This window comes from Alligator mississippiensis, chromosome 2 (genome assembly GCF_030867095.1).
Source record: "Alligator mississippiensis isolate rAllMis1 chromosome 2, rAllMis1, whole genome shotgun sequence".
NCBI classification, from domain to species: Eukaryota; Metazoa; Chordata; order Crocodylia; family Alligatoridae; genus Alligator; species Alligator mississippiensis.
In genome coordinates this window covers 70960891-70974809 of record NC_081825.1, presented here as the reverse complement: position 1 = coordinate 70974809, position 13919 = coordinate 70960891, and the positions used below count along the sequence as shown (strand labels likewise).

Sequence of the window (13919 nt, the reverse complement as noted above, 5' to 3'; positions counted from 1 at the left end):
GCAGGGAGGGGCCATGACGTAGCCTCGCTGGTGCAGCACTGTGGGCACGTAGGACAAACTCCCCCCGCCCCCGGCAATGGTCCGGTCCTGGGCTGGCTCCGGGGCCGCGAGCGGAACTCGGCGACTGGCGCCTCTTGCCCGGGGGGAGGTAAGCGAAGCAGCTGCCTCCCCGTCGCTCCCGCCCCAGGGAGGGCTGCGGCCGCGGCCGCTTCCCCAACGGCAGCCTGTGCCGGGCAGGAGGTGCCGACCTTGCGGCCTCTGCAGCGCTGCCCTGGGCCGGGTGTTGGGGCCGTCCGGTCCCTGGCGGCATCCCTACAGCAGTGTCCCGTCCGTCCCCCAATCTTCGCTGCCGTCCAGTAACCGGCCCAGCAGCTGCCCGCGCCACGGATCTCACCCCTGAGTCCTCCCCCCGGGCAGTGAGCTGTCAAGCTGCAGCCCCTCGGAGCAGCTGAGCTTTACCAGAACCGACCTCTTCCACCCCCAGGGTCGGGGTCTCGTGTCCCTGTTGCACAACGGCACCCAGAGTTGCCTTTTCTGGGTAGAAGGGGGTGGGGGGGAGGGACGGGCACAAGGACCGAACAACTGTACTAACTCCCCCAGCGACCACCTGTTGGACAGGAGTGATGTGACTTTGGCAAAAGCCTCCCTTACCCCTGCTGAAGAGGACAAAGCTGCTCTAGCACAGCCCTGTCTGCCCCCTGGTTAGCTACAGAAAGGAGTGACTGGGTTTTACTCAAGTACTGGAGGTTGGGCTAGAAGTACACACCAGCCTTGCTGCCCTGTCTTCTCCCTGGAGAAGTAGAACCTTTGCTCTGCCCCTGGGACCCAGCCTGTAGTCAAGAGGCAGCTTCAAGTCAAGACAAAGAACTGTTTCCCCTTCCAAAAAAGCACCAGAAGCTACAGGTAGAGATGTTAGCAAGCACAATGCAAGATGCTCTAGATCTGTGGTTCCTGCCCTCTGGCAGATTGTGTACCACCAGCAAAGTTTTGTCATATAAAGTAATTCTAATAAGTCTGTTAATGTGTACCACTGGCAGGTTGTCTGTGAACTGCAGATCAGGAACCACTGCTCTGCATCAGTGGTTATCAACCTGTTTTGTACCAGGACCCATTTCTAAACACGACAGCCAGTTCCAACCCAGTGCCCCAGCCCCCTTGTGTATGGGGCAGGGGGAACTGGGGGCCCCAAGCAGCCCCTTGCAGGCTGGAACTCTGCCAGCCTGCAAAGGAAAAGCCAGTTTTCCACATTTTTCTCCTTTAGAGGAAAATCCATTTAAGTTTATTTTCAACCCTTTTATATGTTCTTGTGACCTACAGGTTGAGAAACGCTGCTCCAAATAGCTAAACTACCAAGTGAGATGAAAGAGCATGAACCCTAAAGTCAATGGATTTACAAAAAAAAACAAACAAACAAGATCCACACGTACCACCAATGCACCTTTGGCCATAAAGCTGGAGGAACAAGTTGTATACTTCTACTCTGAAAGCAAAGGCATTCTTGAACAGTTATTTATGCAATGAAGTGAACTGAGCAGAACAGTGTACATCCCCTTTGCTACTATATATTATTAAAAAACAAAAAAACAAAAACAAAAAACAAAACAAAACAAACAAAAAAACGAACCCAACCTGAATCTGTAGGAAGCAGGCTAGAATAGAAAGACATCCTATTTTCCATATAACCAATGCAAATTTCACTAGTTAACCTCTTACTAATTAGCCTACATGGATAAAAATACTGGAGAAGTAACTTTTCATTGCTTTACCAGGGAAATTGGCTTTGTTGAATTAATTAAATCTTCATTCAATGCTGTTACTGTATCATCTAGTAAAATTGTACTCGTAAATAAGTGTTTCACTCTCACAAAATGCAGAATTTTTCTTTTTATTTTCATTTTCACTTCCTTCATTGGTTTTGAAAATTTGTTTTGGTTTATAAAACATAGAAATAGCCAAGACTAAGCAAACATTTGAACTCCAAATGTAACAAATTACTACTCTAAGAGTTGACATGGATTTGTGTACCCTAAACTGCACACACATGAAATTATGCTACTGAATAGTGCATTACAATCGCACAGAAATCTTAGTGCAAACCCTGTTGTGCTTGTATTTTACATATATCCATGTGTCCAAGAAACAGCAATGAATACCAATGGAAAACCAACTCTGTTAAGATGTAGTAAAGATTTATGCTGCAATAAGGCATATTTCTGCCAGGTTTTCCAAAACGAAGGCGAGACTGGATATTTTGTAACGTATTTGGGAATTCAGCTTCCCCCGGCCTACCCCTTGAACAAATATCTATCCTATGCTAATGGACAGCTCTGCTGCGGGCTTGATTACTCAGAATTGCTACAATCGTCAGGTTAGAAACAAGTTTCTTGCTTTCTGCTCCCATCCATCTCTATGAAGGTACTCTACTGCTTACGCATTAAGCATAGAGAACTGAGGGACTGGTAGAAGCTATTCTGTAGGTACAAGATCTGGCACATTACAAAAAAAAGAAAATTGAAGCAAATTTAATTAAACAGATGTTCATTGCAGGGAGACAAGCAACTAGTACAGGTGTACATTTACCTGGCTGTTAGCATAACCCAGCCTCCTGAATGGTTTCCAGCTTTAAAACTCGTTTCATTCCAGAGTTAGGATCTGTTTACGCAGCTATGGAGTTGACCTTCGTCAGGACCTTATGTTGATTGGTAGCTGCGCACACGTTCTTTAGTGTTCAAGAATTAGATGCAGACTAAAAATCTGAGACCTAATGTTGCATCATTCTCCTTTAATTGGTATTCAGCTTCTAGCTTACACAGGTAACTTCAAAGTTCTTTGCTGGGGACGCTTGAGTAACTTCTGTCTGCTCAGGTTAATGATAGGGCTAATATAAGAAGTGCTTCAGCTACAAACCTTGATGGATCAGCTAATGTTTCCCCTGATGTAAAGATACCAAGAGGCCTCTCCAGATCTGCTAAATCCTTTGGAGTTGACTGTAGCAAAGCACACTGCAGACACTGAACATGCTGGCAATAAGAAAACCCTAACTCCATGGTTAAGAAGAGTCCCATTTTTTGGCTGAGGAAGTCTTAAAATAACTTACACAGTTACGTTTACAGTTTAAGGCTTTTTTTTTGGAAATTGTAGGTCACCATAAAATGGTATGCAACACAACTGGACAGTAAGGCAGTGTTCCATTTTCTTCAATGCTCCTATGGCAAGTACCCATTTATGTACTAGTTAGTTAATGATTGCACAGTTTCCTTCCCTATGTTTGCTGTGGTCAAATTACAGATACGAAGGCCAACAGTAGACACTGGACATGTGCCATTCTCCTCAAGCCATTCTTAGTTACATTCTAACATTAGCATAGAGTTCATCTATCTGCGCCTTGAAGTATGTTCGTAGTTCTGGTCTCTTTGCCTTCAATGTTGGTGTCAACAAGCCATTTTCAATGGAAAACATTTCAGGGTGCAGGGCGATGGTTTTGACCTGAAAACAAAACAAAAAAAAAAAAATAAAAAAAAAAAGAATATTTATTAGCTAATAGTTCGCATGAATTTTGGCTGCATTCCCTAGAAAGCAAAGCTCAAAGCAGGGGTAGGCAATGTTTTTGGGCAGAGTGCCAACCCCTCCCCCCCCAAATCTCAACTTGTAAGACGTTTGTGCACCAAGGGCAGATGGCATGGGAGCTATGAGGGGCCCAATCCTTATTTTGGCAGTGCAGCCCCAGCCCCTTCCCGGCTGTCTACCCTGTGCACCTGCTGTTGCTAACAAGCTGGGCCAGGTCTCCTAGGCTGGCTGTGGCATGCTGAGCAAAACAGCTTCACATGTCATGCTCTGACTCCTGGCTTTAAAAAAGGTGGGGCACATTAGACATGAGTTATGTAGCAGGTTACTTAAAAAGTATGAGAAAGTTAAGGAGAAGTGGTTTCTTCAGAGTCTAGTTACATATTAGTTTAGAGAACTGGGTAATAAGCTAAAATTCCATTTAAGTTCAGCTTCAGTTTCTCACCTGCTCAAATGACTTCAAACCAGATTCTTTCCCAACTTTCAACATGTCTTCCAGAATGTGTTTCCTGAGATCCTATAGGTACAGGAAAATAGAACTTGTGGCATGTCTGCCCAGAAGGTCGGCCCCTGCTACTCTAAAGCACAAATACTGTCAGTGTTGGAGATGAGATACTGGGCTGGATGGACCAGTATGACATTTATGTTCTTGAAGAACATGTACCTTGTTTTTGCACAGTTCTTCATATGAGCTTTCATATCCCTTCTTCTTGGCCCAGCTAGGTAGGATTTCTGGGTCTGGTACCACAATAGCTATTAAGAAAGCCTTGAAGAGAGAGAAACAGTATTTTATTAAGCTTGAAAATTCTAAGCTCTTAACAGTCCATCACTTTTGGTGTAGCTAGATATGACTTTAATCCAAATTAACAGTATTTTATATTAGTTGGGGGTTGTGTCTGGCTTCTGAAGTAAAGCAATTCAGTTGTCCCACAATGAAAAACATTTAAGATGTCTTTTAAGGCGTGTTTTACAACATTTTAAATTCAAGTAGAACCCACTTCTGAACTTCTAGTTCATCCAGTCCTTAAACACCATTTATTATTCAATGTTGGCCTAGCACCTCAAGCTGAAGGAAAAGGCTACTGCCCATTGTCTAACCTGACCCAGATTCACAAATTGTATAGCTAGGATGTCAGACTAAAAATTCAAAAAGAGCCAGTTATAAGAAATTTCAACTACAACATTAGTTTAAAAGAGACTGAAGCCAGTTACAGCTGGCACTGGTCTCAAGCTAGACAAGGGATGCCTACCTGTAAGCTTTCCCCATGGACAAACACCTGAGCAACAGGTTCACTTCTCAAATACACATTTTCTATTTTCTCTGGTGCTATGTACTCTCCCTGGGCAAGTTTGAATATATGCTTTTTCCGGTCAATGATCTTCAAGGTTCCATTCTGTGGAATAAGAAAAAATTATTTCTATGCACAAAAGTTGGATGATGTTGACAGGTAGATCGAAGCCACTCTACAGTTAGATTAAACCAGATGAAATACTAGGAATGTAATGTAAACACTTCAAAAACCAATACTAAGAAGAAATCTGTAAGTCAGTTTTGCCCAAATACACAGGTAGTTTGAGGACAGATATAAATAAAAGGTTACTTGACAAACTGTTTAAAGCAGTAAGTGATTAAAAAAAAAAAAAAAAAAGGTAAATGTGAATTAATTCCAGTTGACTAGATGCCAACATCTAGAATGTTTTGGTCACTGAAAAGTTATGAGGTTACAAGGAGAAAAATGTAAACAGAAGTGAACTGGAACGGATGAATCTGCTTGTATCCACTTCCTATACTGGTTCACTTCACCCAATCTTTGCTGATTTCTCTGAAAACAAAAGCTCAGGTTTGAATTTTGACAAGTTGCAAAAGCCTTCTTATGTAAAAAGGACAAAGTGTTCCTTAATTTTGAAGTAGTAACAAATGGATTAGAGGTGCACCGATATAAAGAAAAACTGGCTGTATCAGATATTGACCTAACAGGGCCGGTAGATGCCTGTGCTGTGCACACAGTCACAGTACAACACTCAGGCGGCATGGAGAGCTGCCTCCAGCTGGTAAGTCCAGTGTGGTGGGAGGGGAGGGGGCAGATCAATGCCCCCTGCGGTGAGAGTGCGGGCAGATGCTGCCCAGGATTGGGGGAAGAGAGGGGACATGGAGCCCTGGCTCACGGGGAAGAGAGAGAGAAAAGCGGAAGACTGCTTCAGCTGCTGCTTGCACCCTGGGAGGATGTGAGGAGGTGTGTGCCCCCAGATCTGCATGGGGCAGGGTGGGCTGCAGCCAGGGGCTGCGCAGGGCTCTTCTCAGCAGGGACTGGGCTCTGAGTAGGCACTGGCAGCACTGGGAGGATGCTGCATCCACCCCAAAGTTTTGCTACTGCTCTGCTCCCATCACCACCGCCAGCCGCATGACAGCCCCAGCACGTGGATGGAGGCGGGGCTGTACCAGGCGGTTGGTGGTGGTACCTGGAGCAGAGTGGTGGCAAAATTTGGGGTAGATGCAGCATCCTCCCAGCACCTGCTCAAGCCCAGCCCCCGCTGAGAAGAGCCCCGCGCAGCCCGCCCCACCCCATGCAGATCTGGGGTGCACATGTGTCCCCCCACTCCAGATGCAAGCAGCAGTGGGAGTCAACCCCCTCCCCACAAGCTGCAGCTCTGGGCCCCCCGCCCTGCTTGGATAGGGCCTGCCCATGCCCCCTACTTCATCGCGGGGGTGTTGATCTTCCCCTCCCCCAACGGCCCTTCTACCACACCAGACTTACCTGTTGGAGGCAGCTGCATCAGAAATTGGATCGATATCGGCTGATATGCCTCCTTAAATATTGGCCATCTGTATTGGCCCCAAAAAAATCTCTACTGGTGCACCCCTAAACAGATAATGCTGAAGGGAATTATCTATAAAGGTCTGAATGTACTATTATACATGAGGTTGAAGGTAGTCTTCGCTTACAAAATTAAAAGATTCCTCTTCCCCCACCATAAATGAAAGAGTTCAAGATAGTTTGCTATTTAGTTCAGCTCCCTTAAGTAACACCATGTAGTGGATAGTATGAAGTGCTGCTATTTATCTTGGGGGGAAGGGAGAAAAAAAACAAACAAAAAAACCAAACCAAACCAAACCAAACCACAAACCAAAGCTTCCCAGCAGCTAAATACTAGAAGTGCTAATTTCATGCTTTGTTTATAGTACTTTCCAGAATCTCTCAAAGTACTTTTACAAACATTTAAGCTCTGAAGTTCCCCCCACCCCCACAGGTACATAGGTCAGGCCCTTGACAATTTAGTCATTGCCAACACAGTTGTTTCAAAGTGTGTGTTTTTCAGCTATGCAAGTTTACTTACTGGTAACCATTTCCCAACATCTCCTGTGTGGAGCCAGCCATCTTTGTCCAAAGCTTCTGTTGTTTTCTCTGGATCCTTCAAGTAGCCCAGAAATACATTTGGCCCTTTCACACACACCTGAAATAGGAATTAAAATCAAAGCTGATAGGCAAGAAGTCTGGCATCATGATGTAATTTGTAGGGATGTCAAGTTCTCCCTCACTTACTAAAATGAGTCAAATTAAGGTTTAGCTACAAATATGGCAAAAGAATTAATAATAACTGTCATTATAGGATGACATACTTCAAATATAGCATGGAGAATAAAGGCTACCAATGATGATTAGACCCAGTTATTCCTGACTGTGACCTTTTTCAATGTATTCAGTTAAAGAAATATGATAAACAGAAGAATAGATTGGTAAACTTCAATTTCTAAAGGACTATTTTTAATTAAATTTAAAAGGAAACATGTTAGTGAGTTCCACTAGAGCAGGGGCAGGCAGTTATTTCAGCTTAATGAGTTTTGGTGAGCTGTTGAGGGCTGCAAAGGTAGAGCTATCTTGGGACTCGGAGTCACTGACCTTTGCTGCCAGAAATCCCTCCCCTTGCCACACCAGAAACTCTTTTTGGGAGCAGAGGGTTGCCATCTTGGAATCAGAAAAAAGTACAAATTGTATACTAGAACTCAAAACACCTACAATAGCATATTTTAAAATTTTAATTACAAAAAAGTCATGATTTGTGTTTGTATACTGTATATAGGAGGGAATTGCATAATAACTCAAAAATAAAAGTCTTACTATTGTAGACTCTGCATGTACGTGCGTGGGGGGGGGGACCCCTACACCTCCCTCCCACGGTGCACAGCTCCCACTGCCAGCAGTAGCAGCAGGCAGAGGTGCTTGTGCCCAGCCCAGGCACTGACACCTGGCAACATGAATCTGGCCAATGCTGCATATGGAGGTGAAGAGCACAGATCAGGAGGGCTCCCTCTATTGTGGGGGTTTCCCCATGTGCACATGCAGCTCCCCACATGTGCTACTTTGGTAGGGGAGAGGAGGGGAAAGCCCCATGTGAGAGCTGGCTGCCTTCCCCACCCTCTGCTGCACAGGTCCTGGAACTCTGGCAGAAGTGGAAGGGAAGTGTGGCTCTTGCTTCTCCATGGAGTCTTGGGACCTGTGGGGCAGGGAGTGGAAAAGGCAGCCAACTCCCATGCAGGGCTTCCCTCAGTGGCACAAGTGCAGGGAGCTATACATGTGCATGGGGAACCTCCACAATAGAGGCGGCCCTGCCAGAATGTGCTCCTTGCCCTCACGCACAGCGCTGGCTGGTGCCATGTGCTGTCAGGCACCAGTGCCTATGCCAGGCATGAGCACCCTGCTGCTGCTGGCAGTGGGGGTTGTGTACCATGGAAAGGAGTGTGTTGGGGGTCCACACACACACACCCCCCTGCTCACCCGAGCTCCAAAATGCTGCTGCCTCCCTGGGCACATGCACCATGCTGCTGCCAGCCTCAGCCACATGCTCTCTACCCCCATCCCTTTTCTACCTGCTGCCTGGAGCAAGCAGGACACCAGGGAAGCTGAGCAGTGGTAGCAGCAGCCCCACTGAGAAGCTGTGTACTGGCTGGGCCGGGCCCTTCTGCCCACAAGGGTGGCAGCAACATGCAATTGGGGGGGGGGGGGGGGTCTGCGTCCCTACCCTCATGGGCAAAAAGGGCTGGGCGGGGTACAATTCACTGGTGGGCGCCTGCCTGCAGGACAGATGAGTGTGCCTGGCAGTCCGGATCCAGCCTGCGGGCCATATTTTTGCCTGCCCTTGCACTACAGCAAAAAGCTTGAGAATCTGCATGGTAATCCTGGAAAAAAAAGTAGTAAGACACTGACACTTCATCCCAAACAAGGGGAATGGTTTGTAGAAAAGCCTCCAGGCCCAAGTGAACTGATAACTCCAGAATAATACTGAATATAAAAAAAAAAAAAAAAAAAAAGGAATAAAGTAGTGTATCTACAGATCAAAGCAGCTCATCAAAACTGATTGGAGTCAAGAAGCATTAAAGTCTTGTTAAAAATATATAAAAAGAGAGATCGTAAATATATAAAGATTTAACCCCAAGTAAAGAATAAACAAAACACTCAACAGTAAGTATGGGGTACAGATTAGGAGGTAGTCATTTGGTAACATTTCCATGTGTCCCCTCATTTTTCCAATAGCAGAAATAATGTTCAGCAGGAAGTAGAGGTATGTTGGCTTATGGGAACAGAAACTGAATTTATTCCAAATGGGGGGGGGGGGGGAGACAATGACGACGACACCACATGACACCTCCAAGAGAACTCAATGTGTTCAAGTCAGCAAGACTGAATAGCCTACATCTCAGAATTCTGAAAAAAAAAAAAAAAGTGGCATGTGGATACATAACTACTTGGATTATGTTCAACAAGTTGTCTAGCTGTACAGAAGTATCCATTAGGTTTACCCAGGGGTCTCTCTTGGATACAGTACTGTTTAAATAGGGCTGTACGACGTTTCAGCCGCCATTTTGTTTTGGATTTGGACATGTTGACAGTCGAAACATTAACCCAAAATAAAACAGGCCATTCAAAATGTTTCAGAAAATTTTGAAAACAATTAGGATGTTTCTGAAACGTTTCGGAGCCGTTTCGAACCGTTTTGAAGGTGGGCTTGCAGGGAAAGAGGGAGGGGGAGAAGGACCGCTCTGATATCGATATCTGTGGCTGGCCAGTGACAAGGATCTGTCCTTGAGGTCCCTTCCAACCCCAGTGCTGGGGGGGAGGGGGGGAAAAAAAAAAAAAAAATCAAACCGGGGGCTGGGGGAAAAAAGCGTTCACAGCCCTGAATATTCCCCTAGTTCCTGGTTCGATTCCCCAAATCCCCAATCTTTCACCCAACTGTGATCGCTTCCCCCAGCTCTTCCTGGGGGGCACAGGCCCCCGGATAACGTGGGATGACAGCAGGCTGCTGCTGCCAGCTGGTGATGGCGGTGGCTCTGGGCTATTTCCCCAGCCGGCAACAGCAGCCTAATGAAAACCTGCATACAGATCTGGGGGCCCGTGCCCCTCAGGAGGGCTGCGGGGCTGTGCCAGACTCCTCCTGGGGGGAGTGGGCCCCCAGATCTGCATGAAGGATGACAGCAGGCTGCCACTTCTGGCAAGCAATATGTGTTTGCTTTGAACAGTTTGAGGTGCAGTTTCCCAGAAACCCCTGCACCCATCTCCTTGAAAGTTGGCAGGCTGCACAACCTCAGAAGAGGCTAGAATCCCTGCAAGTTTCATCCGGATCAGGCAAGAAACAACAAAGTTATAGGTAGTTCTGCGGTTTCCCACTATAGCCTATGGCCGAAACACCAGCAAAATTCTGAAAGTTTCAGCTGAAACGAGACGAACCAGCGATTCGAAACACCAAAGCAAAATCACTGTCCCTCCAAAATGCCAAACAGAAACAAAATGCAAGCGTTTTGTACAGCCCTACTGTTCAACATCATTAATGATTTGGATGATGAGAGAGAACATGTTTAGCAAATTTGTGGATGACACCAGGTTGGGTGAAGTTGCAGACACTTGAGGGTAGGATTAGGATCCAGAATTACCTAGAGAATAGAACTGGAGAAGTGGTCCAATAAATAAATTAAATTAATTCTATGCACAAATACAGACTGGGGAATGACTGGCTAGGCTGCAACACCGCAGAGAAAGACCTGGGAGGCTACAGTAGGCCATAAACTGAATGAACTAAGTTTGCTCATGTTGCAAAAACAAAAGCCAACAGCATACTGGGTTGTATTAAAAAGGAGAGTCACTTGCAAAAATCAAGAAAAGTGATTCTCCTACTCCTTTCAGCATTGGCAAGGCCTCACCTGGAATACTGGTGTCTAGAAGCATGGCATCCAAAACAAAAAGGCTGCAAACAGACTGAAAAGCATCCAGCCAATGACAGAAATGTATTACGAGTCATAAGAAGTATGACTTATGAAGAAGGACCGAGAGAACTTGGGTTATTCACTCTAAAGAAAAGACTAAGGGGGTTTTGATAACAGGATCTTCAGGTACCTGAAGGGCAATTAGAGAGAAAGGATGGAGATAGCATTTTCTCTGTAGTGATAAGGGACAGGACTAGGAGCCATAGTCCCAAGCTACAGAGGAAGTTTAGGTTGGAGGTTAGGAAGAGCTTTCCAACTATTGTGTCAAGCACTGGAACAAGTTACCTAAGGAAGCCGCAAAAGCTCCATCCCTAGAAAAGTTAAGGGTAGCTTGGACAGACACTTGGCCAAGATGGTGCTAGGGATCGTTCTGTTTTGAGCAGGTGAGCTGGATTAGATGGCCTCAAGAGGCCCCTTCCAGCACTCTTTTCTTATGACTGAGAAACAACCCAGGAGATGAGAGCTACCACCTAGGTTTAAAAATGAGGAGATATTTGGGTAACTTAGAATGAAGGAAAGGATAGACACAGGAAGGCAAGATAAAGATACAACATCTTTAAGAAGGGAAAACATTTGTAGAGAACTGATGAACAATAATTCTCATGAAATTATCTCAAATGCTATTACACGAGAATTATCTGGAAGAGAGAGAGAAATTAAAATCAACCTTACCCACCTTACAATTTTAAATGACAGCAAGTAGTATATAAAGGGGAATTATCAGGCTGGACAGAAGTTCCTCCAAGAAATTAGGGACTGGTCTTAAATTTTGGTCAATGACCTTAGCAGATAGTAATAGCATACCAAGGAAATCTGTTGACAAACCTAGGAAAGACCATCAGTACAGAAGTACCTGGAGAACTGGTCACAGAAATAGCATGATATTCAGTAGTCTAAGTGCATGAATTCACCTTTTCTTTGCTACAAAACTAAGTCTGTTTGATTTTTTTTTCTATCCCAAAGTAAATTAAACTATCATGTTATGCAGCCACACACAGAACAAGTTTGTTCCAGGACATATCAGGCAAAATACTTTAAAAAACAAAACAAAACACTGGAAATATTATTGCCAGTGTTAAGAACTCATCCAGAATACAGTCTACATTTCTAGTTGCCATGTTTAAGAGGAGCTACTTTAAACATGTACAAAGAAAGACTACTAGAATTAGAGGAAATGGTTTTTAACATGGCATAACACAAAGCTTTTCTAAAAGATTAAAAGTGAGATTATTCATGGTCTGTTTTAAAAGTCATGGTTCTCAACCTTTTTAAATCTTGAGGCACTCCTCAGGAAGTACCAGCTCTTAATTTTTCACACTGAGTGCAGAAAAACAGAACAGTTCTATTGCAGAGACCTCAGAAAACATACAGCATGTCAGAATGTTTAACACTGGATTCTTATTTGGATTGCTGGGTTTCTTGCAAAGTGTCTCTGTACACACGCTAACATTGCATAGCACCCTGGGACACCCTTGAAAAGATCTTAAGGCACCCTGGTTCAGAATCACTGTTAGGGGGTCAAGAATCATTTCAGGCAAAAGGACAATGTTGACTTAAAAACAAAAACTAGTCCTAAGGAGCCATGAATTTAGACTAGAAATAAGAACACACAGAACGGCCTTTCAAGTTGCTCTCCCTGGCTATTCCCAATTTGTTCCAAGGAGCTTAATGCAGTTTTAGATGTTATATTACTGCAAACAACTGCAAGGGAATAGACTAACTAACTGACCCAGGTCCATGGTCAACCTAGTAGATTTCTTCCCATTTATATTAGATAGAAATGCAACCACTTGAGTAACTGGAGTACTCTCTCCTGTTTAAAGTATAAAAGTATGTTTACTCTGGTGTCTTGCTTTTGTATCATTAATCTAGGCTGAGCATGAGACAAACTTGGTGATTCCTGCTAGAATGCTATTCTCTTTAGGGAGTTTTTTTTTTGTAAGAAGAAGATGGACTATTACTTATTTACTATACCAATGCTAAAATATTTTTAGATAGTTTTGTATTGGAATTACATTTTTAGGTATTACTCACCTCACCTTCTCCTTTGGCAGCAAAGTAATTCATTTCTTCTACATCAACAAGCTTTACAATATTGCAAGGCATTGGTGTCCCAACATGACCTATTAATTCAATAGATAACAGTACTTATGTTCAGATCACTTACCAAGCCATTTTAGCAGCACTCTAATCTGTAGACATAACCAGAGACTGATAATCCCTCCTTTGGATAACTTTCTGCATTATAACACTTAGCTACAGTAGCTAGTCAGTTCCCTTTATGCTGAAGCATATGGAAGTCCAGAAAGATCTTTAGGATACCTGGGAAGCTTGAAGTTATGAACGGAACCCTGTACCCGATCCATCACTACACTGATATTTCTAGCCTGTAGCAACTTGTCTAGTACATTTTAAACACCAGAGTCTTCAGCATATTCACTTGTAAAATTGCAGCTTCTGGAAATTTCTATTCATAAGCCTAGTAGTATCATGCTAAGCACATAACTTTCCACCCCACTTTCATCTACTGCGTGTCAACATTGCAAAACTTATCAACAAAAAAGGTCAAATGCTTTGGTGCTGAAATAGCCAAAGCAGGGGTTGGCAATATACAGCCCACAGGCTGGATCTAACTCATGGAGCTACTGGATCTGGCTTATGAAGCTGGAAAATGTTGCCTCTGCTGGTGCTAGGAGCTGGGCAACTCGAAGCTATGCCTGCACTGTGACCAGGAACTGAGGGGCCAAGGAGAAGTGATGGCAGTGGAATAGGTGCAATTTTCAGGTGCCCAGCCACAGTGCAGCTCTCCACCTGAAAGCTGTGCTCAAATCCCTACCAGGGAGCCCAGAGCTGGGAAGAGACATGGCAGCACTAGCAGAGCTCCTATCTTCCTAGCCCCAGGAGCAGTGTAGACTCAACTTTCCTAACTAAAGTTTTTTAATCTAGCTTTAAGACTGGGCCTTTACATGGTCTCAGAGTCAAAACAGTGTTTCCAACTGAGACCTCTTCAACTTTTTATTCAGGTGCAATGGAAAGAAATGGAGTACTCCAGGACAGCTCTAAGGTATGCTAAACTATATTAGTAGTTTTCACAGGT

General features: G+C 44.5%; 1 protein-coding gene and 1 long non-coding RNA gene across 5 annotated transcripts in view; one reads left to right on the top strand and one right to left on the bottom strand.

The window, feature by feature from the left end:
• Positions 1–74: 74 nt before the first annotated feature.
• LOC109281604 (uncharacterized) lies at positions 75–1537 on the top strand. Its single transcript, XR_002088277.2, has 2 exons — positions 75–148; positions 1318–1537. It is a non-coding gene; the product is annotated as an uncharacterized LOC109281604 (long non-coding RNA).
• A 332-nt stretch (positions 1538–1869) lies between these two features.
• Positions 1870–13919, bottom strand: part of ACSL1 (acyl-CoA synthetase long chain family member 1) — a 58717-nt gene continuing 46667 nt past the window's right edge. For all 4 annotated transcript variants that reach the window (XM_014594842.3, XM_019481334.2, XM_014594841.3 and 1 more), the window contains 6 exons: positions 12857–12945; positions 6901–7017; positions 4815–4958; positions 4229–4330; positions 4010–4081; positions 1870–3486 (listed from right to left, as the gene is read on the bottom strand). In XM_014594842.3, the coding sequence (XP_014450328.1) occupies positions 3346–3486; positions 4010–4081; positions 4229–4330; positions 4815–4958; positions 6901–7017; positions 12857–12945 (665 nt within the window). In that variant the 3' untranslated portion in view covers positions 1870–3345. The remainder of the gene's footprint in view (positions 3487–4009; positions 4082–4228; positions 4331–4814; positions 4959–6900; positions 7018–12856; positions 12946–13919) is intronic.